The sequence below is a fragment of the Hemibagrus wyckioides genome, linkage group LG01, assembly GCF_019097595.1.
Source record: "Hemibagrus wyckioides isolate EC202008001 linkage group LG01, SWU_Hwy_1.0, whole genome shotgun sequence".
Classification (NCBI taxonomy): Eukaryota; Metazoa; Chordata; class Actinopteri; order Siluriformes; family Bagridae; genus Hemibagrus; species Hemibagrus wyckioides.
The window spans coordinates 13,812,307-13,833,234 of record NC_080710.1 but is presented as its reverse complement, the minus strand read 5'-3'; the positions used below and the strand labels follow the sequence as shown (position 1 = coordinate 13,833,234).

At 38.1% G+C, this 20,928-nt stretch overlaps 1 protein-coding gene across 2 annotated transcripts; it reads right to left on the bottom strand.

Annotated features, from left to right (window-relative positions):
• Positions 1 to 6,183: 6,183 nt before the first annotated feature.
• Positions 6,184 to 19,056, bottom strand: mtx1a (metaxin 1a). 2 transcript variants are annotated; one of them, XM_058402154.1, is made up of 8 exons: positions 18,958 to 19,056; positions 11,916 to 11,985; positions 11,130 to 11,209; positions 10,055 to 10,147; positions 9,319 to 9,501; positions 8,869 to 8,945; positions 7,363 to 7,520; positions 6,184 to 7,103 (listed from the first exon to the last, which is right to left on the bottom strand). In XM_058402154.1, exons 1-8 carry the CDS (start codon positions 19,036 to 19,038, stop codon positions 6,889 to 6,891), a joined length of 957 nt encoding a protein of 318 aa, XP_058258137.1. In that variant the 5' UTR covers positions 19,039 to 19,056; the 3' UTR covers positions 6,184 to 6,888. The 2 variants fall into 2 exon arrangements, with proteins under 2 accessions (XP_058258137.1, XP_058258145.1); XM_058402162.1 differs by having other exon boundaries at positions 6,184 to 7,100.
• Positions 19,057 to 20,928: the final 1,872 nt, after the last annotated feature.

The window sequence follows — 20,928 nt, the reverse complement described above, 5'->3', positions numbered from 1 at the left end:
AAAACTGTCCTAATATATATGGATTCACCTAATAATCTGCACATTTGACAGTCACCAAGTTAAAAAAGTGACATTATGTTAAAAGAAAGTTATTATAATGAATATTTCCTGGTGAATACAAGAAAAATACTTTCTGATTATTCTGTATTTTGTTATTTTTGCCCATCAGATGAGGGCACAAGGTCTACAGATAAATTAAATTACAGAAGTCTACAGAAGTTAAATTAAACCAGGTCTTGTAATAATGAAATGATGGGCTAAACATGCATGTAAATTAAAGTCTGTCAATTGAAAAGGACGCTTAAAGATCTGAAAAATGTTATTAATGTTAATTGTATATTTTCAGGAAATTGGGTAAAATACACAACTAAATTACGAATAAGTTGTTTAGCCTTCAAATATTTAATACTCACAACCTTTTTTTTCGCCCAGAGACATCAGAAATTCTCACAAATGTAAAACAGCTAGTCTGATGTAGAATAACAAGCAAGGATAGGCCTGTATGACACTATACATGCTATCATTTTTGTTCCTTATTATGGGGACCTTATTTAAGTTAAAGTCATATTTTTGTAAAAACACAATGGGAAAAAAGGAGACATTAACATAGAATCTTAGCAGCAGTAAATGGAATAGTGACTGGAAGGAAGCTAACAAAAATGTACCAAGAAATTCACAGTAGAATGCTTTTCTGGCCTTCTACAGTGCACATACATACAGTACAAGGAACAAAAGAGAGAAACAGATGTTGAGGTTATGCACATAATGATCATACACATGTTCTGTTACCGCCAAGACTCTTTTCATTCATCACCAGAATAAATCAGTCCTGTGTTCATTTGTGATTGGACTAAATTCAGTAGTCCAGTCACAAACAGCAGAAAATCACCATGTAGGGAAAATAAAGGCACTGTTGAAATAAAACAATTATACTGGTATTTCTGAGACCCAGCAGTTGACCCCTTCAGGCAAACACTTGACCTCTGATGTGACCTCAGAGTCCTTTAAGAGCCTTATTAAACACAGCCTTGAAACCTTACTGTATTCACTGTACAGTGTTAAATAAAATGGAATGATATAATAATCATTCAAAGATGTGTTTAATAAATAAATATTACTGTGAATAGTAATGTTAATAATAATAATAATAACATGATTCATAGAATTTGAAGGTTTAAACTAAAACTAGAAAAACTTTTTTTTAGCCAGGTTTTACTGAGGACAGGCTTGACATCTCCCTCCCATGCTCTGAGAAAGTGTTTATTTTTGATTGCTACTGTGTTGCCTCAGCAACCGCTTTTAACAGTCTGTGCCAAGGAAATATTTCCGCTCATGCTTCATTATTGCTGGACCTTGAAAGCAGGAGGTTTTGAAATGAATGGCTGGTTCTTGCCCTTTTCAAACATCATTACACAATTTGAAAGTGTGTCTGCTAAAAAGGCACGCTAAACATGAAGTAACCTGCCTGTATGGAATGGGTGGCTTGTTAAAATCATTCTCTTTCATAGGAAAAAAAATAGAGTTTCCAGAAAAATGTTAGAATGCTTAGCAGTTGTGAGTCTAAAAAGGATGACTCACACTTTTTAGTTCCTGAACTAAACTAAAAGCAGACACATTCATGACATACATGTTCAGGCATTAAACTTCATCTTTCCTGTTCTATCTGAATTGGAATCTCATACAGAACAAAGCTGCAGAATATTTTCTTATAGTGCTGAATTTTGATGTCATCAAACACACACACACACACACACACGCCAAAGAAACACAAAAAACCTGGAGTGAACAGGAGCCAAGGTGGGATTCCTGGGCTGTGTTGTAATACACAGCTGTGTGTCCATAGGGTGCAGTGGAGAGACAACTCTTAGTTTGGTAGCCCACAGAAGATGTTTAATGTCCTTCACAAAGAGAAAGATGGATGCTGAGCTGGAGTATTTTAAATTGTATTGCAAATACAAAGTCTAATATAAATTCTCCCAAGATAATGGCTTGCCAGTAAGTATTGCACAAAACACTGAGACAAACTGACCAGCCAGAGAATAGCCAAAGCTTCTCAAAAAGGATTTATCAAATATTTGGGTGATATTTGCATTTACATTTACATTTACATTTCTGGCAGTTACACCCTTATCCAGAGTGACGTATAAAAGTGCTTTGAAGTCTCTATCAATAAATACATTAACACTAGTTCAATAGGTCACAGATTTAGGATACCATCAGCCTAAAACTGCGTTGGGAGGATTTTTTTTTTGTTTAAATACATAGAGCAATTCATAAAACAGACAGGAAAAATAAGAGCTAGTTTAAGTGTTTCAGGAAGAGGCAGATCTTCATCCTCTGTTTGAAGAAAGCCAGTGACTCAGCTGTTCGTATATCTAGGGGAAGCTTATTCCACCACCTCACTGCCAGAACAGAAAAGAGTCTTGACGTATACCTACCTCTTACCGTAAGAGATGATGGGAACAGTCCAGCAGTGCTAGTAGATCGGAGGGAGCGTGGTATAGTGATATGAAGTGTCCAGAGAGGAGGTGCAACGGCTAACAGCCTGGTATAAAGCCAACAACCTGTCCCTGAATGTGGAGAAAATGAAAGAGATGGTTGTTGACTTCAGGAGAGCACGAAGTGACCATTCTCCAGTGAACATCTATGGGTCCATCGTGGAGATCGTCAAGAGCACCAAATTCCTTGGTGTTCACCTGGCGGAGGACCTCACCTGGTCACTCAACATCACCTCCATCACCAGAAAAGCCCAGCAGCGTCTCTACTTCCTGCGAAGGGTGAGGAAGGCTCATCTTCCACCTCCCATCCTGACCACCTTCTACAGAGGGACCATCAAGAGCATCCTGAGCAGCTGCATCACTGCCTGGTTTGGGAATTGCACCGTCTCGGATCGCAAGTCCCTTCAGCAGATAGTGAGAGCAGCTGAGAAGATCATCGGAGTCTCTCTTCCCTCTATTACAGACATTTACTCCACACGCTGCATCCGCAAAGCAAACAGCATTATGGATGATCACACACACCCCTCACACACACTCTTCACCCTCCTGCCATCCGGAAAGAGGTACCGAAGCATTCGGACCCGCACAACCAGACTGTTGAACAGCTTCTTCCCTCAGGCAAACAGGTATCTCAACAGAGAACTGAACTGAGCTAGACATGGACACACACACACACACGCACACACACACACACTCACATACAACCGAGATCTGATCTCAACAGAGAAGCTGAACTATGCTGGACACGGACACACACACATACACAACACACACACACGCACAAAAACTGAGAACTGTGTTCCCAACGAGAAATGAACTATGCTGGACACAGAAACACACACATCTGAGAACTGCTTTCAACAGAGAACTATACTGTGCTGGACACAGACACACACAAAAATTGTCCTGTTTGCACGCATATGTCACTTTACATTACACTTTATATTGATCCTGTTCACGTTAACTTTAATATTTGCACTCAGTCAACACTATTCTTTTGCACAGAGTCGGTTTATATGTTGTTTGTCTGCACTGTCTTGTCTTGTCACCCTGTGCACTTAGGAGACCCTTGTATCTCTAGCAGGCTAGAGCCCGAGTCACTTACACTAAGACAAATTAACATTTGTTTATGGTGTATGAGGTCAAAGTCTGATAAGTCACTACTGAAGGATAATAGCTCCAGAAAGCCCAGAAGAATTTGTTCTATGGCTTCTGTTATCATTCCTATCATCCTCAACATCAGCTAGTACCACACATGATGACCTGGCTGAATCTGATTGGCAAGCATAATAATGTTTACCACATGTTGAGTTAACACGGTGGCAACCGGTTTCAGTGAATCAAGCTGCCTGAAAAACATCTATGATGCTAGGAAGAGGCTGAGGGGTAGAACTTTGATATTCAGTGCCTGCACTTGGCAGGCAAACCTTCTGTAAGTTTAGATAAATGTACATCTATCTATATAGTCACTGTCATGACTGTCAAAATGTCTGTGTGTGTGTGCAAAGTATGAGGTATGAAGGAGTTCCAAATCTGGCTTTTTTCTACGCTAATTAAGTTTACAGTTTCCATCTTTGGTACTCAGTGGGTTATACTAAATGATCTGAACAGCCTGTCCATTTCTATTATAATCCGTTTCTTTAATCGCCACCAACAAATCAAGATTCAAAGATTTCTTTCAAAGCTTCAGATTCAGCTGTGCTCAAACAGCAGCCAGACATCAATAACATCTGAATCATTATGACCACAGCTGATAAATGGTTACACAACTGAGTCGATGTAACTCACTATAGATTATCAGCCAGGTCATCAACTGTTTGTTAAACTTAATAAAGAATGATCCATTTTTAAATAGACATCTATTCCATGAAGTCACTCAAATTTACTGCTGAATGTGATTTAAAATGGAATGGAGGTAAGAAAAATTAGGCAGAATTATATTTATACAGTGCCTTGCAAAAGTATTCATACCCTTGAACTTTTCCACATTTTGTCATGTCCAACACAAAGTGGCACATAATTGTGAAGTGGAAGGAAAATGATAAATAGTTTTCAATTTTTTTTGCAAATAAATATCTAAAAAGTGTGACATACATTTGTATTCAGCCCTCCAGAGTCAATACTTTTTAGAACCACCTTTTGCTGCAATTAAAGCTGCAAGTCTTTTGGGGTACATCTCTTCCAGCTTTGCCCATCTAGAGAGTAAAATTCTTCTTTGCAAAATAGCTCAAGCTCAGTCAGATTGGATGAAACAATTTTCAATTCTTGTCACAGATTCTCTGGACTTTGACTGGGCCATTCTAACACATGAATATGCTTTGATCTGAACCATTCCATTGTAGCTCTAGCTATATGTATGTAGCTCTGGCTGTTGGGTTGTTGTCCTGCTGGAAGGTGAACCTCCGCCCCAGTCTCAAGTCTTTTGCAGACTTAAACAGGTTTTCTTCTAAGATTGCCCTGTATTTGGCTCCATCCATCTTCCCATCACCTCTGACCAGCTTCCCTCTCCCTGCCACCACCATAATTCATGGGGGGAATGGTGTGTTCAGGGTAATGTGTAGTGTTAGTTTTCCGCCACACATAGCATTTTGCATTCAGGCAAAAAATGTCAAATTTGGTCTCGTCTGACCAGAGCACCTTCTTCCACATGTTTGCTGTGTTCCCCACATGGCTTGTCACAAACTGCAAACTGGACTTCTTATAGCTTTCTTTCTGCCACTCTTCCATAAAGGCCAGATTTGTGGAGTGCATGACTAAAAGTTGTCCTGTGGACAGATTCTCCCACCTGAGCTGTGGATCTCTGCAGCTCCTTGAGAGTTACCCTGGGTCTCTTGGCTGCTTCTCTGATTAATGCTGTCCTTGCCTGGCCTGTCAGTTTAGGTGGACAGCCATGTCTTGGTAGGTTTGCCAGTTGTGCCATACTCTTTCCATTTTCGGCTGATGGATTGAACAGTGCACGGTGAGATGCTCAAAGCTTGGGATATTTTTTTATAAACTAACCCTGCTTTAAACTAAAATCCCTGAGCTGTCTGGTGTGTTCCATTGGCTTCATGATGGTGTTTGTTCACTAATGTTCTCTAACAAACCTCTGAGGGCTTTAAAGTACAGCTGTATTTATACTGAGATTACACACAGTCTCTATTAACTAATTAGGTTTTCAGATTTTATTTGTCAAAAATCTTTAAAACCATTTATTATTTTCCTTTCAGTTCAGAATTATATACCACTTTGTGTTTGTCTATCCCAATAAAATATATTTACGTTTGTGGTTGTAACGTGACAAAATGTGGAAAAGCTCAAAGTGTATGAATACTTTTGCAAGGTACTATATATAAGAAATGTAGAAGGTCCCAGACGTACATACACGAATAAAACTGTGATGGATGTTTTCGGAACATAAGACTGAATACTGAAAAATGACTTATAGGCCCCAGACAAATTACTTCCTTTCAACAACTACAAACTCCTCGTCTTGCAAGCAAGTACACACATGCAAGTACACACACTCACACGCACACACATACAAACATGCATACGCAGGATCATCAAGCCTGGCTCTCAAGCTAGCACTCTAATGCAAGATATGGATAAATGTTTTTGAAATAATCATATTAACTAAATGATAGAGCAGACATTAAGATGGCACTTTTTAAATACAAAAGAAAATGTGATCATGCACTTTGCAACCAGGTAAATAACACTTTATTAAAGCTCCTCTTTCAAATGTTACTACCAGTGTGTTTTAAAAGCCATACAAATACAACATAAAAATATTAAGTAAAACAAATATAATACATTAATCAGTTACTTAAGCACTAATGTCCCCTGAACATCATTACTTGTCTGAAAATTGCAAAGGTCAGCAGGAATGTGTGTCTTAGTGAACAAGGCAGCAAGCGAACAAGATGTCATCTAAGTGCTATGAGCAGAGACTGCTTATCAAGCTGAGATACATTAATTGGTCCATCAGTGGAATTTGAACAAACATTTACTAAGTAAAACCAATATGTCAATAAAAAAACACTGTATTTATCACCAAGTCTACAACCCACACAGAAATTAGACTTTTAGTATGGGCAATTTCCGATTATCAATTTTGAGCCAGATCCTAGAACCTGTCATAGTACATTTCAGATAAAGTACAATGAAAAGCTAAATGTTACTAATAGTAGAATCTAGTAGAAACTAGAATAGTTTAAAGGACCACAGGATGAAATAAAAAAAAAAAAAAAAAAAAACAGAAAAATAAATGATTGTCATATATGCGCTTTTTAAAGTTCTCTGATTAGACACATGGTACTCTTAATCTTCCTCACAGTAAGAATCTCCAGTGAAAATTTCTATCCACCAGATAAATAGCGTCCTTATATATTTCCCACTCCTCTCTTCATCATGCCTCTTCTTCATCCGGAGGTTCAATAGAGGAGTTTCCTGTTGACCTCTCCTCCTTCACATGCTCAATAGCAACAATGCCGCTGAGAAGAGCGTAACCCAGCATGGCTGCTACAGCTACAAGGACAGACAGCAGCTGCTTGTGTCTCTTGTAAGGCTCGTGGTCAAAGTCACTCCCTTCCTGCACACGGGATGTCGGCTGACTCCTTCCTTCTGTTCACAAATAAATAAGGGATTAAATCATGTTTATTTATTTGTCTCCAGTAACCGCTTCATCCTGAGCTGGGTCACGTTAATTTTGGAGCTGATCCTGATAACACTGGGCACAAGGCACCAAACCATACATGATAACAGTACACCACTTCATCTCATCTTAATCTCAAACAACAAAGAATTTTTATACCTCAGAGGCAGGATGTTATTAGTTCGTCTGTAGCAAATACGATTCTCCCAATAGTGACTGATAGCTCACCTTGACTCTCATCAGGGAAGTAGAGGGAGAGAATGTTAGAGCAGAATTTGGTCAGGTTGTCCAGAGCCTTCAGTTGCTGCTGTAGTCTGCTGCTGGGCAGCCTGATCTTTAGTAGAGGTGCCAAATGACCAAACACATAGGCATCAAGGGAGGAGGGCCTGGAGGGTAGATCTTAAAGTGAGCTTTTTATAGCCTGTTCTTCATAGATCGTCAAAGCAATTCTACAATAGCCCCAGAGAGCACTGATGTGGCAGGTTTAAGTATTTTACATGCACATCTCTAAAATTTACTCCATTCAATATAAAAAAAAAAATTAAAAATTCAGTGGGAGGCAGTTCTGCAGACACACACCACACACCAGACAAACACACCATGTTGATAAGAGAGGTCAACATAGATTAGCCATAGTGGTTTGAGCTGCCAGAAAGGCTACCGTAACTCAGATAAACAATGTGTACAACTGAGGTGAGCAGAAAAGCATGAGGAGGATGGGCTACAAGAGCAGAAGACCATGTCAGGTTCCACTTCTGTTAGAACAGAAACCTGAGGCTGTAGTGGGCACAGACTCCCCAAAACTGGACACAGATGGTAGAGTGGTATAATGGTGTGAGGAATGTTTTCTTGGCACACTTTGCGCCTGTTCATACAAATCAATCTCACAAAGCAAAAGTCCTTCAAACTGCCTTCAGGAATGTGACAATGAGTTAAGTGTTCTCCCAGTCAGCAGAATAGAACACGTTGTGGATGTGGCAGAACAGGAAATTTGCTGCATGAAAGTGCACCTGAATAATCTGCAGCAACTGTGTGATGTAATCATGTCAACGTGGACCAGAAGCTCAAAGAAGTGTTTCCATGATCTTGAGGAATCCATGCCAAAAAGGGAAACTCTACCCAGTATTAGTGCAGTGTTCCTAATAAAGCGCTCAGTGAGTGCATACTCTGGTACTTTAAATATGTGATGATGGAATTCTTCAAAATCTTAAAACATGTGCAGAAGAAATATGTTTTCTTAAAAACTAGCTAAAATACATTTAACACAAATCCACAAAATAGATTTATGTGCAAAACTTTCCATACAGAGAAATGGAATTTAAGAGGGGAAAAAAAAAAGTTCAGTTCAGTTCGAAGACCTGTATTTCCTTTTCTGAATGTGATATAAATATGATCTAATAACTTGTACAAATTTATATCTGCCTCTGATGTCTTTCACATCCTCTGAGCTTTTAGAGCTTGCCTAACCCATTCCTACTGATGACATCATACAAGTTAACTAGAAGTCATATCTTTTTCTTCAGGTCTGGAGATAAATTTGCTTCAGTGCCTCCTTAACAAATAGGGCCTTAGAAGAAGAAGCTGTGCAGACTCACTATTTAACAGATTTACTGGCTTACAAATAAAGTAGTCATCACTTTAGGAACTAGTGCTGTGAGACAAAGAAGGAGGGAAGCTTCTTCAAATCCATTTTCGAAAGGTCTAATTTAAGCCTTTGTGTGTTGAGTAACTTACGAGTCCCCGAAGAAAAATCTGTTTGAGCCGAGGCGCTGAGAGAGAAGATTCATGCACTCCAGAGCATCGGCATATAGCTTCAAAGAGAAAAAGAAAAAGGGAGGTTTTTTTTTGTCTTTGGGGGAAAAAACACAATTACTATGTCTGTGACATCATGATAAAATAAATCAAACTTGCAGGTGTCTAAAAGTGTGTATGTGTGTGTGTGTGTGCGTGCGTGTGTGCATATAAAAAGAATCTGTGGTACGCAGAGCAGCAGTACGTCTCTCAACACCTCTGCCTGTAATATTCTGATGATCATCAAGATTCTGTTTGGTTGGATTATGTTATTATATTAGCCGTGGAAACAAAATTGGCTGCAGGGTCAATCCCCAGCTGCAAGTATGGACACCTGGGCTTTAGATTGCTACAATCTGTCCCACTTTAACCCATAATTCCATGCCTGTGCACCTCTTTTTCAGCCTCCTCGCCGGCCTCCAGAGTGCTGTTTCCCCACATGAGTCTCACTCTCTCCAGCTGCTGGCCCTGCATGCGGCTCGGCAGGAAAAAGTTCAGTGGAAAGGAGATGTTCTCTGCATACCAGCGACGTGTCACCTCAGCATAGTTCTTAGGGTCAACCCACAGAGCATAAATCTGCAAGAGTGTGCACAATAGACAACCATGGAACAGAACGAAGAAAATGACATTTACAGAGATGTGTGAGTGGAGATCATTCCTTGTAAAAGTCAATATATTAGTATAATAATAATAAATATTTGTATAATGATAAATAACAGTATAGTAACATTATCTCTGTGGTTAATAACATAAGCTTCCTATGGATTTCCCTTCATAACAGCAATTCGAGTGATGGAAGAGTTAAAAATGGTCTAACTCCAGCTTCACTGGCTCCAACTGAGAGGAAACTGTCAGGAATTGTTATACAGCAGCTACTAAATAGCAGAGATAATAACCCAGTCACTGTTTACCTATTAATGAATCATAGGAGAAATTATAGCAGGAGAGCGAGCTTGTTAAGATAAACAGCATGTAATGAGAAGTAATGAAAAAGATATTGTTATATAATATTGGCCCCCTTTCAACTTCCAGGGAACACCAGTCCACCTTTCTTATCATTTATATCACTAACAGGACTGGATCATGTATCTCTGCAAACGAGCTTCTGTACTCCTCATGTGAATCTTACCAGAGCAGGCATCAGCTTTTCTTCCAACAGAGAGATGAAAGCGAGTGCGTCGGCCCCTTCTTTCGCAGAAAGGTCGTAGTCTGCATTGTATTTCTGAAATAAACAACACAGTTTTCCCGCACATTAGCAGAGATTCAGGTTTCAACATGAGGACCATACCGAGATATGATCAGAGTTATCGTAATACAAAATAAAGCAGAAAGTTAGAACAGGCAAAGTGAGAAATATGATACATCACAGCAATTTTTACAATTCATTTATTGATAAATGACACCACATACTTTTTAACATATGAAGTTACATTTAATGCTGTGGAATGTCCACAAGACATGTTAGTTCCTGTTTTCACTTGTATCATCGCATCTATAAACAATCATTCCCACAGCAGCATCAGTTTTTTCCTCTTACTTTTTAAGTTTGGAAATCAAAAATGAAGCTAGTCTTGATACCCAGAAACCAGAAAGTGCAAAAGACTCCCCTACATCAGAAAACTTCCCCTCTCTTCACATACAGTTTCACCATATCACAAGTTATTTGTTTAATAACAAGATGTTTTATAATCTGTTAATTATTAGCCTTAGATCATTAAATCATAGATGTCCACTATACAAATCCCTGTAAATGAGTTGTAACTATAGAAATAATTTATTAAAACAATTACATTTGTTTACCTTGTACACCTACTGACCAATCAGATTTGAAAATTCGCACAGACTGCAGTGTAATTGTACACTGACATATTTCCCATTTTCATTTTTTTTCAATTTACTTTTTTTTTTTTTTTTCAATTTTATTAACATTGCAGTGTAACAAGCAACTGGTTCATGGCAATGAGATAAAAAGGTCATAGCATGTGCCAAATGTCAGAAAGTAAAGCAAATATCCCCCTATAATGGTTTGGCTAATTTTAATGGGAATATAGGAGACTTTCTGATAGAGTTTCTGTCCACAATCCACAGTGACTCTGAAACTGTCTAAATGTATTACAGTTTAGTGCATTTGTTTGGAACTTACATGTTAGCCAAGCTAAAATGGGCCAAAAGCTGTGGCTGATGAGTCAAAGTCAGTGAGCTACCTGTTTCCTGAGCTGGATGATAATCTTGCTGGGTTGAGAGAAGCTCCCATCCTCTTTGGTCTTCAGAGCAGGGAGTGAACCTGGGAGCATACAGCCCAAACACACAGATCAGTCCGTCAATACACCTGCTACAATATTCTCCTCACATTATTTTAAGGCTAATGTGATGAATAATATAATATTTTGAGTGAAAGTAAGCATTGGTGACAAAGTGGATATGCCCAGTTATGCAACAAAGTTGAGAAAAGTTGAACCTTATGCAAATATGAAGTGACCTGGTGCTGTGACTACCAACAGGGGTGAAGACAGTTGATATTTGGCAAAGAAACACACTGATTCTTCTTCATATCCTATGACAATTCTTATTCAAACGCTGCTCAGTGTTTCTATGTTACTTATAGATTTAAAAGATGTAACATTAGTACAATTGTTTTCTAGTATTATATACTAGAGTACCACAGATTGCAGTAACTTATAAACAGTACGAATGCTACTCATGCATCTAAAGAAAAAGCTTATCATGGCAGAAGAGTAATGCTGAGGCAGGAACATAAAGCTTGTGTTGTACAGGATACAGTGAGCACTAAGCTGCTATGTCGATGTCTTCTGACACAAGATCCAGTGCAGATCAGTGTCAGTTTTCTGGAAATAGCGGCTTAGTCACTTTCTGCAATTTGAGGTAACTTGATCAGCCTAAAAGCAAATACTTACATTAATGATGCATGGCTGGCCAGAAAACAACCATTAAAATCCCATGGAAAAACATTAAAAAAAAAATCTGCCTACCTGTGGGACTCCTCCAGGGGTTGGAGATCTTGTGAACTTTCAGTGGGGTTCCAGCAAATCGAGCATATGCCTGGAAGAATAAAACATCAGTTTAGAAGCCAACAACGTTATGAGTAATACTCTTGCTGTAAGCCAGAGTAGAGCTGCACGAAACTGCAGAGGTAAGCATGTAGCTCATTTAACGCACTCTCATCAACTAGTTAGAACTTTATGGGCAGAATTTGCTGTCTTATGCCATGTTACAACTCACACATACAACTCGTGGCAACAAAGTGAACGGAGAACATTCCATTTTCAATGAGAGCTTTCAATGTGGTTGTCTCCAGTGAGGCAATAAAGCTGAGAGAAATTTGCACACATATGGAGCAACCTGCTGCAGTGAAGAAGTAAATGGAAGACAGTAGAGTGCATGTGGCAAAAAGCTCACACTGCTACTCCTTCATCTTGTATGACATGATGCTTATATACACTGGTGAATTTTATATACAAACACCAAATCTCCCTACAGAATGTTTCATTTTAGCGACAAGAAAACTGATTTTTACTGTGAAATGCTATTAACCCCACCCAAAACTCTGGGTTGTTGATCAGAAGGTTGGTGGTTCAAGCCCCAGAATTCCACTGTGTTTTAATGTATATGTGAAAAATAAAGGCTTCTTCTTCTGCAATGATGAACATTATTACCATGGCAACAACTATTAGGAAGGCCTACTGTTGACATCATAAAAATCGATGCATGTGTGGACAAAGCTTTAGGAAAAGAAAACCACCAATGGATAAGACCCACCAGGCTTTTTTTTTTGTTTTGTTTTAATCCATTTATAATCCATAATCCATGCACTTCTTAAAGCAGCATTAGTGACATCTGGAAACTTAGCAGCATCTTCAGGAGGAATGTTTTTCCATGCAACTCACAGAAGAACGTTTTGTAATGTAGTTAAGTGATTTAGAAGGAGTAGCTGAACACAAACTTGCTACTGAGGTAAAAGTGTAAATGCTGCAATAAGCAAACAACTGTCCAGTCATTATTTTGGCAAAGCCGTCCATGATTGAGCCTGGAAAAGATCTATGTTAATTGCACATTTAATCAAATTATAACCAGGCCAGACTGGAAAAGCGCCAATGGACCTGCAGACACAGAAAGCATTAACACTCTCTACACACCCTACAAGACATCTGTGGACAGTAAACACAGCCAAGACATAAAACAACCCCAAAACAAACAGTGTGTCTTCCTCAAGAGTTGGATATAGCAAACTATAAAGCTTCAAAACCTAATGAATATCATAAACTATAAATAATAACAGCCTTCGCATACAAGCCAGACACAGACAAATAACTATTTCAAAACACTTTTCCACTGGCAGCCTTATTTTTAAGTGCAGAAAATTTAGGACAGGATGTTAAGCAGTTCAACAGTTCAGCACATAAACCTGCAGGTACTGAGCCTAGTTGAGAAAAAGTGTACACATCCAGCGCAATGCTAAAGGAGCTTTTACTGAGGAGAAAGACAGAGATGCAGTGTCTTACACAAGTGTCAATCACAGCTTTAGAATTAGGTAACAGTTCAATGACATTATAGGGATATTCCTGATAACACAGCAGAGTGAGGTCGTGATTTAGTGCGATCACGATTTTTGGTTGAACAGACTTCGTAGAGGAAGACAGGAAGCCAAGCTCTGCTTATTTTATCTTGAGAAAGGAAGCAGTTCACACCTCCTCTGGCTGAAAAGAAAACATCCACTCAACCGCATGTGGACCAAGCTTGAACTTGCAGTTTAATTCCTGATGAAGACGTTACAGCCACAGAACTCTGCTATTAACTACTTAATGGCAAACATTTTAATACATCATTAATTACAGCGAATAAAGCTTCCTATTATTTATATCCCGGCAAATGCTTGCAATAATTGACAAGGGTGTGAAGAATACTCACAGTGGAATTCTATTAAGACAGAAACAACACTAGTATTCTATATAGCTAGAGAATAGTTTGGGTGACATATACATTTGTGGGGAACCATAAAAAACACTTGGATCAATGTGACATTTTTGCTGCAGGGCATTTATATTTCAATGTAGACAGGAGAGTCACGTAGACCTTCTTGCATAAAGGGCGGGTGAATGAGAGCGAGAGCTAGAGAGAAAGAGACAGAGAGAAGGAGAGAGGAGAGGAGAACGTCATGGAAAACACTGCTAAATTTCTTCCACAATGTCTGCAGGTCTTGAGATCCTTTTTTTCTCTTTAAAAAAAAAAAAAAGCTGTTTCAGGAATTACAAAGAGAATGGACGAAGGAAAAAGCAGCATGCCAGGAGACCCACAAAAAAAAGTCAAGTGGTGGTGAAATTACATATCTAGTACAACCACAAACAGAATGTAAAAATTACTGCCTTTTATTTCATTTCAAGTGGTAATAAAATTTTACTGCAAGATCATTGTGACAGTAAAACCTCCCTGGAGTCTAGAGCACTAAAGGCTTATAAATAGGCTAGATATCTAATAAAGCAACAAAAATCTTTGAACAACAAATGCTGTATTTGAAAGTTTGAGATTTAGCTGTCAGCATTGTTTTTAATGACAGAACACAATCAACCTCACATAAAAAAACACTTTTACATTTCTGAACGAATAAAAACGCAAATCATCCAGTGAAAAAGTTAAGAATAGTTTTAAATGGCCGTTCTGTAAAACACTGTCAGAAAGTCCAGGAGGTTTCATGCTAGTCGAGATTGTATACACGTATTCTTCTATAAAGTTCTGGAACTTTCCATCTTTTTGCAGTTTTATAATTCAGAAATTAGAAGTCAAATGAAATCTAAGTGTCTTTACTGTCACTGTGCGGTTCAGAATTACTGCCAAAGCGGGCAGAGCAGTGGAAACAGAAACAGACCCGGTGCGATATAGCCACCATTACCCACAAAGACTGACATCATGCCTTCAGATTATTGGAGAATTCCTCAGCAAATTTTAAACTGTATGTCGTAAAACCAGAGACATGAATGCCCCTGTGCTGTCCAACAGAAACACGAACAGGAAAGTTGCTGCAGGCCAAACTGCTTCTGCTGACAGTTTAGTTTACAACACAGCACCAGTTCGTATAAAAATGCCATAAGCACCATTCCAAATGGACTTTCTGCTATAAACTATGCTCAGCTGCAATTTCACCACAGTATAAACTGTATGATTGAGCTCTGAAAGCAAATCATGCATATTGAATGAATCTATGGTTTAGCACTGGGTGTAATGTGGAGTCTCTTAAAATAAGATCATAAAATAAAATAATGAAACTGAAACTGGACACCACTGAACCCTAAATGAAAGTGATCAAGACAGGCTGTACAGTTAAGATCGTTTTCAAAATGGCAGCTCACTAAAAACTTGTACAGGATTAATATAGCCTGGGATGAATTTATTTTCATGGAATTCTCTTATACGCAGATCACTAGAGTGCACGTGAACGTTTGCTCTTCGGCTGCCTCCTTCATACTGTTAGTTTATTCATTGCAAGAACAAGCCAGAAATCATGTGGAAAACTGAATGGAACTGGGCTATAATTTTCCAGACAGTCTGAGTGAGAGTACACTGATGTGTCACGAATCAGCCTGTAGTTACAGACCCTACTACACAGGGGAAAAACTGCCACAGGCATTTTCCCAACCACCAAGTAGAGGAAAGTTCTTCTGAAGCCGCCTCCTGCAAGTAAGCCACATGATTTGAAAGTTAAAAAAAAAAGTGGGGGATCCTGAAACAACGGAAATTAATTCCATGTGGCTACTATGGTGTTGCTGAGATATGGACAGGGATTTCCTGGTGAGGCTGAGACAGAGTGGAAAAGTAAGAAAGTGAAGAAAGTCTTTCCATGATAAGTTATAGAAGAAGCCCTAAAGCCACAGAAGAGACATCATGCTGTTCATGGTTTTATTTAGAAAATTAAAAACACAGTGCACTAAAACAATACAAATATCAGCCAATTGCAATCCAAATTTTGATAGCTGCATTATCATGTGTAATTATCAAGTAATTATCTCTTTTTTCTCCCAAAACAAGCATTATTCTTAACCGAGCACAACAGCACTGTATGAGGAAGGAAACTTCTTAGGAATCGAAAGTATATACCAATCCTTAAAAAGGGTCACAGTGAATATTACAGCTCAAATATCAACAACACAAAGCATTCAGTGGGGAAATATCAAGCCAGAACCCCAGAATTTGTCAATCTTAGAAGCCTGGTCCTTCTGACATGTCCTTCTGGCATGAGGAAGTGCTTATAAATGATTCAGGTATCTTCTGTTTTATACTAGCAGAGTATGTACACTAGGAGTGTAATGATACACGCTTGTCATGATTTGATTCGAGATACTGGGGTCATGTATAATAAGTTATATAAAGTCTCTGACCAGGGAAAATGATCGATTAAAACATAATGATCTTTGTAGCAGCGTCTGAGAAATAGAGCTCCAAAACTGGCTAAAATTGGATGACATTCTTCTTGAGCATAATAGCTCACAGAGCTGGAGTCAGTTGAAAGCTACTGAAGATCTCTTTTATGGTTATGTTTTTATCCTTCGGCTGCTCCCTGTTCAGGATCACCAAAGCGGAGCATCTGATCCACATATTTTGATTTAGCAAGTCTTACACCGGATGCCCTTCCTGACGCAACTCTCCCATTTTATCTGTGCTTGGGACTGGCACTGAGAGTTAACCCCTCAGTGGCTGTGGGGAAACCTGGGAATCAAACCTGGGTCATAGCAGGGAGAGCACGGGATCCTGCCGCTGGACCAGCATCTCTTTTATGGTTATAATGTGGTCTGGATTGCCTGTCTGAAGTGCAGATGATTCCTGTTTTAGTAATGGTGCAAACTCTCCATGAAAGACACAATCACATGACCAGTGTGCTCTCTATATATTTTAAATCTATGGAACGCACAGGATGGGACCTCTGGTGTGCAAACAGTGCAACTGCAGTATATGCATCATTTTTATCCAGTTTTTGTATCGTGATGCAGCATGCTACAAGGCTACCACTACCTAGCTAATTGAACCTTCTAATAAAAATTTGTTTAAAATTTGCAGATAGCACAGATTAGTCAGAATACTGTTTCTTACCAACAACAATCTAGCTATCTGGTTAGCTGTTCAAAGAACTTTCTTCAGAAATGCATCACACCAGGACTACCATTAACTACCCATAATGCAAACTGTATGGTTGAAATTTGAAGAAATTTGTAGAACACAAAGGGTAAATAATAAACAATCTAGTACACTGCTGAAGTTAGATCAAGTTTCAGAATATCAGTACTTTGTATCAGACAGCGATTTAGCATGTGCAAACTGTGTTAAACTAGAAAAGAACTGAAACATCACGAAACTGAAACTGTGGAATGAGAAATACTTTCGTCTATGCATGATCCCTCTATTAACTGGTTGATATAGATGTTTGCTATTATAATAAGGTGCAAGCAATTTTTCATCATTTGCATTATCCTAGTCATAAATGACTGAGCTGCAGTAAAGTCTGTGTGATATTTAAAATCTACGATAAATTTGTATCAAAATGTATGTGCATTGCTGCTTCCCAAATCCCTCTCTTATATTTTCCTGATTTCAAGCTTAGCCATCAAAGTCCTGTTCTTAACTCTGGATTAATGCAACAGTTAAACTTTTATTTCAACCAGTATTTAAACCCAAACCAGCTGCTAGAGGAGTCATAAAAACACTCGCCCGTGCATCCTGCTGTGGAAGTCTCCATGTTCCTACATAAATAAAACTGGAAAAATCTGAAAGCGTGAAATTTGTTTTTCTTAGCTGTAGTTGTTATGAAGGAGGTGTACATGTATGGGATTCAATCATCTACAATGTGTACATACAGGTATGCATTCCTGCCTCATGCCTAGTGTGCTTAGGACAGACTTCAGAGCCAATACGACTTAAACCAGAGACATACAAAAATACACAGCTGGATTATTATTATGAGTGAAACTGTACACCGATCAGCCATAACATTATGAGCAGTGAGAGGTGAAGTGAATAACACTGATTTTCTCCTCATCAAGGCACCTATTAGTGGGTGGGATATATTAGGCAGTGAACATTTTGTCCTCAAAGTTGATGTGTTAGAAGCCGGAAAAATGGGCAAGCGTAAGGATTTGAGCGAGTTTGACATGGGACAAATTGTGATGGCTAGACGACTGGATCAGAGCATCTCCAAAACTGCAGCTCTTGTGGGGTGTTCCCGGTCTGCAGTGGTCAGTATCTATCAAAAGTGATCCAAGGAAGGAACAGTGGTGAACCGGGAAGGAACATGGGCGGTCAAGGCTCATTGATGCTCCTAGGGTGTAAAGGCTGACCCGTGTGATCCGGTCCGACAGATGAGCCACTGTTGCTCAATTTGCTGAAGAAGTTAATGCTGGTTCTGATAGAAAGGTGTCAGAATACACAGTGCATCACAGTTTGTTGCACATAGCCGCAGACCAGGGGAACCAACACAATATTAGGCAGGTGGTCATAATGTTATGGCTGATTGGTGTATAGCTTAATAAATTACAATGGGATATTTAGAGATTTATCATAACTGTCTAATTCCTAGATCACAAATAATTGTTTGTTGTGCAAAGAGTAGCACATTTTCGAATACGGTGGGTTTCTCCTAAGCATTAGAATATTAACAAACATTATGGTATGGGATTTTTTTTGTCCTTATAAAAGCACTCCACATAAACAGACCTGTTACCTTTCGCGATACAAATTCCGTCTTGCAGGATCATTGTTTTTATTATAGCTTCCAGCTGTTTCGTGCGTTTGCTACAAACTACAAACTACAAACTTACTGCATACATAATGTCAGAGGTGCTGGCAGATATCAGGGCTTGTGTGTGTGCTTTTAGACAACCTTAATGCAATAGAAGTTAAAATGATTAACACTCAGTCAGTGCTAACAGGTAACACAATACCTAAATGAAGTTGGATCTTAAAAAGAATAAACGCATGCTGATTGAAGGTAAATCCGGTTATAGTACAGAATAAAACAATATCAAGGCTTACCAACACAATCAGACTGTCAGTATCAACAGAAGGTAAACCCCAACTCCCTTTCCAGCAAAACAACTCTATGGGAGCCGCCATCTTGTTTAACTCAAATAAACTTTGACACGGAAATAATCTTTTCTTTTTTTTTCGCGGTGGAGAAAACACCAAAATATCTGGGGACAATCATGTAAAATTAAATATATTAAATTACACATATTAAATTGTTGTATAATGAATCATAAGTGGAAAAAACGCATCTGGGGATGTTTCTCTATATTACTTTTATTTTTTATTTCAATATTAATTTTAATATTTTATTTTAAATATTTTTAAATATAATATTATAATATTATTAAATATTACATATTAAATATAATATTATAATATTTAAATAACATATTTTAAAAATAAATTTTAAATTATTTTGTAATATAAATATTGTAATATATATTTTTTTAATATTAATTTTTGTTTAATTAATTTTTGTAATAAATAAATAAATAAATAGCATGGTGCAACATACGCTGATGTTATATTTTATTAGTTATGTAACAATTCAGTACATGCGGTTAATTTTACTTGACTGTCTGATGGCATATAGTTCACCAGCATAGGTTTCTGAACGTGAATGAATGAACGATTGAATAAATCAAGGAATGAATTATTGAATAAATCAAGGAATGAATTATTGAATAAATCAAGGAATGAATGGTCTACCTGACCAGAACAGGTTATTGATGATGAGGAAAGAATTAATGAATTATTTATGAATTAATGACTGGAGATCTGCACGTAGTTCTTATGAAAAGTCTCATCTGCATTCAGAGTTTTTAAAAAAGTTTAACAGAATTAAACACAGTTACTGCATGAAACATGCCACGATACAACAATAAAAATGCATTTATAAATAACACATTTGCCCAACTGCCTTGTTTCATATGCAATTTATTTTTGTTGGATAAAACTAGAATTCTCTAGCCAAGATGCTAGTAGATGATGTCTTATATGTTGCTAAGTATTAGTATACCAAAATCTGAAAACAATTTAGGCATATTATGGTGTCATACATGAGGATACTGTTTTATAGATGCAGAGGGACCCTAAGCTGGACATTAATTTGAATCTGTGTCGCAACAGTTGAACTTTGCCGCTGGCAAGATGTGGGCCAGAACATTCACAACACATGACATCACATGCTGTGTTCAGAGATAAAGGGATATTCTGTTTATTCTTTTGGAGGACAGAAAGATCTCTATGTTTCTGCGGTTGTTTTTGAAAAACTCATTTGATCTTGATCATTTTGACGTCTAAACTGTAATTCTGTCTTGACAAATAAAACACGTTCACAAACACTTTGTGTTCTTGTCTTTTTAATAGAGGCCAAACAAAAACCCCAAAATGGCAGTTCAAAAAAAGACAATTACAAAAAAGCAAAATCACAGATCAAAGCTAGCCAAAATGTAACTCTACTCTAGAGACAATGTACGCTGGCCTATCTATGAAGGAAAATCTGCTGCCTTCTAGTGGGTGCCTGGCTGATAGACTGTATCTTGACAAAAAATGGCCAGCATCCAGCATAGCTCTTGATTTCCTGCCCAAAGCCAAATAATTATTGCAGGCCCAAAACTTGACTCAAGTCATATTGTACATGCCAATAGTTCTCAAAGTGGGGTTTAGGAACCCATAGGGGTATGTGAAGCATATCCAGGAGTCCATGATTTTCTACTTTTGTTACAATGGTGGTAACTACACAGCACCTTTATTGAAGTTATTGTATTTATTATTAAGTTCCTTATAGTTATTAGCTTGATTTACTGGTCTCTTGATTTAAATTGGTTTAACTGAATAGGCTCAGGAATTAAAAAGAACTCTATGGGTTCAATATTGTAATACTGAGCCTAATTTAAATAATGAGTATAATTATCTTAGAATAATCATAAAGTTTGTATAAGTATTTGTCATATACTTCCCGTGAGTGCAGAAATG

What these genes read in the sequence shown, in the direction of transcription:
- mtx1a (XM_058402154.1), bottom strand. Translation starts at nt 19,038, where the DNA reads ATGGCGGCTCCCATAGAGTTGTTTTGCTGGAAAGGGAGTTGGGGTTTA. An exon ending in CTGACAGTCTGATTGTGTTG is followed by an intron (nt 11,986 to 18,957) that starts GTAAGCCTTGAT and finishes TTATTCTTCCAG; the next exon opens with GCATATGCTCGATTTGCTGG. An exon ending in AGATTTTTCTTCGGGGACTC is followed by an intron (nt 7,521 to 8,868) that starts GTAAGTTACTCA and finishes TCTACCCTCCAG; the next exon opens with GCCCTCCTCCCTTGATGCCT.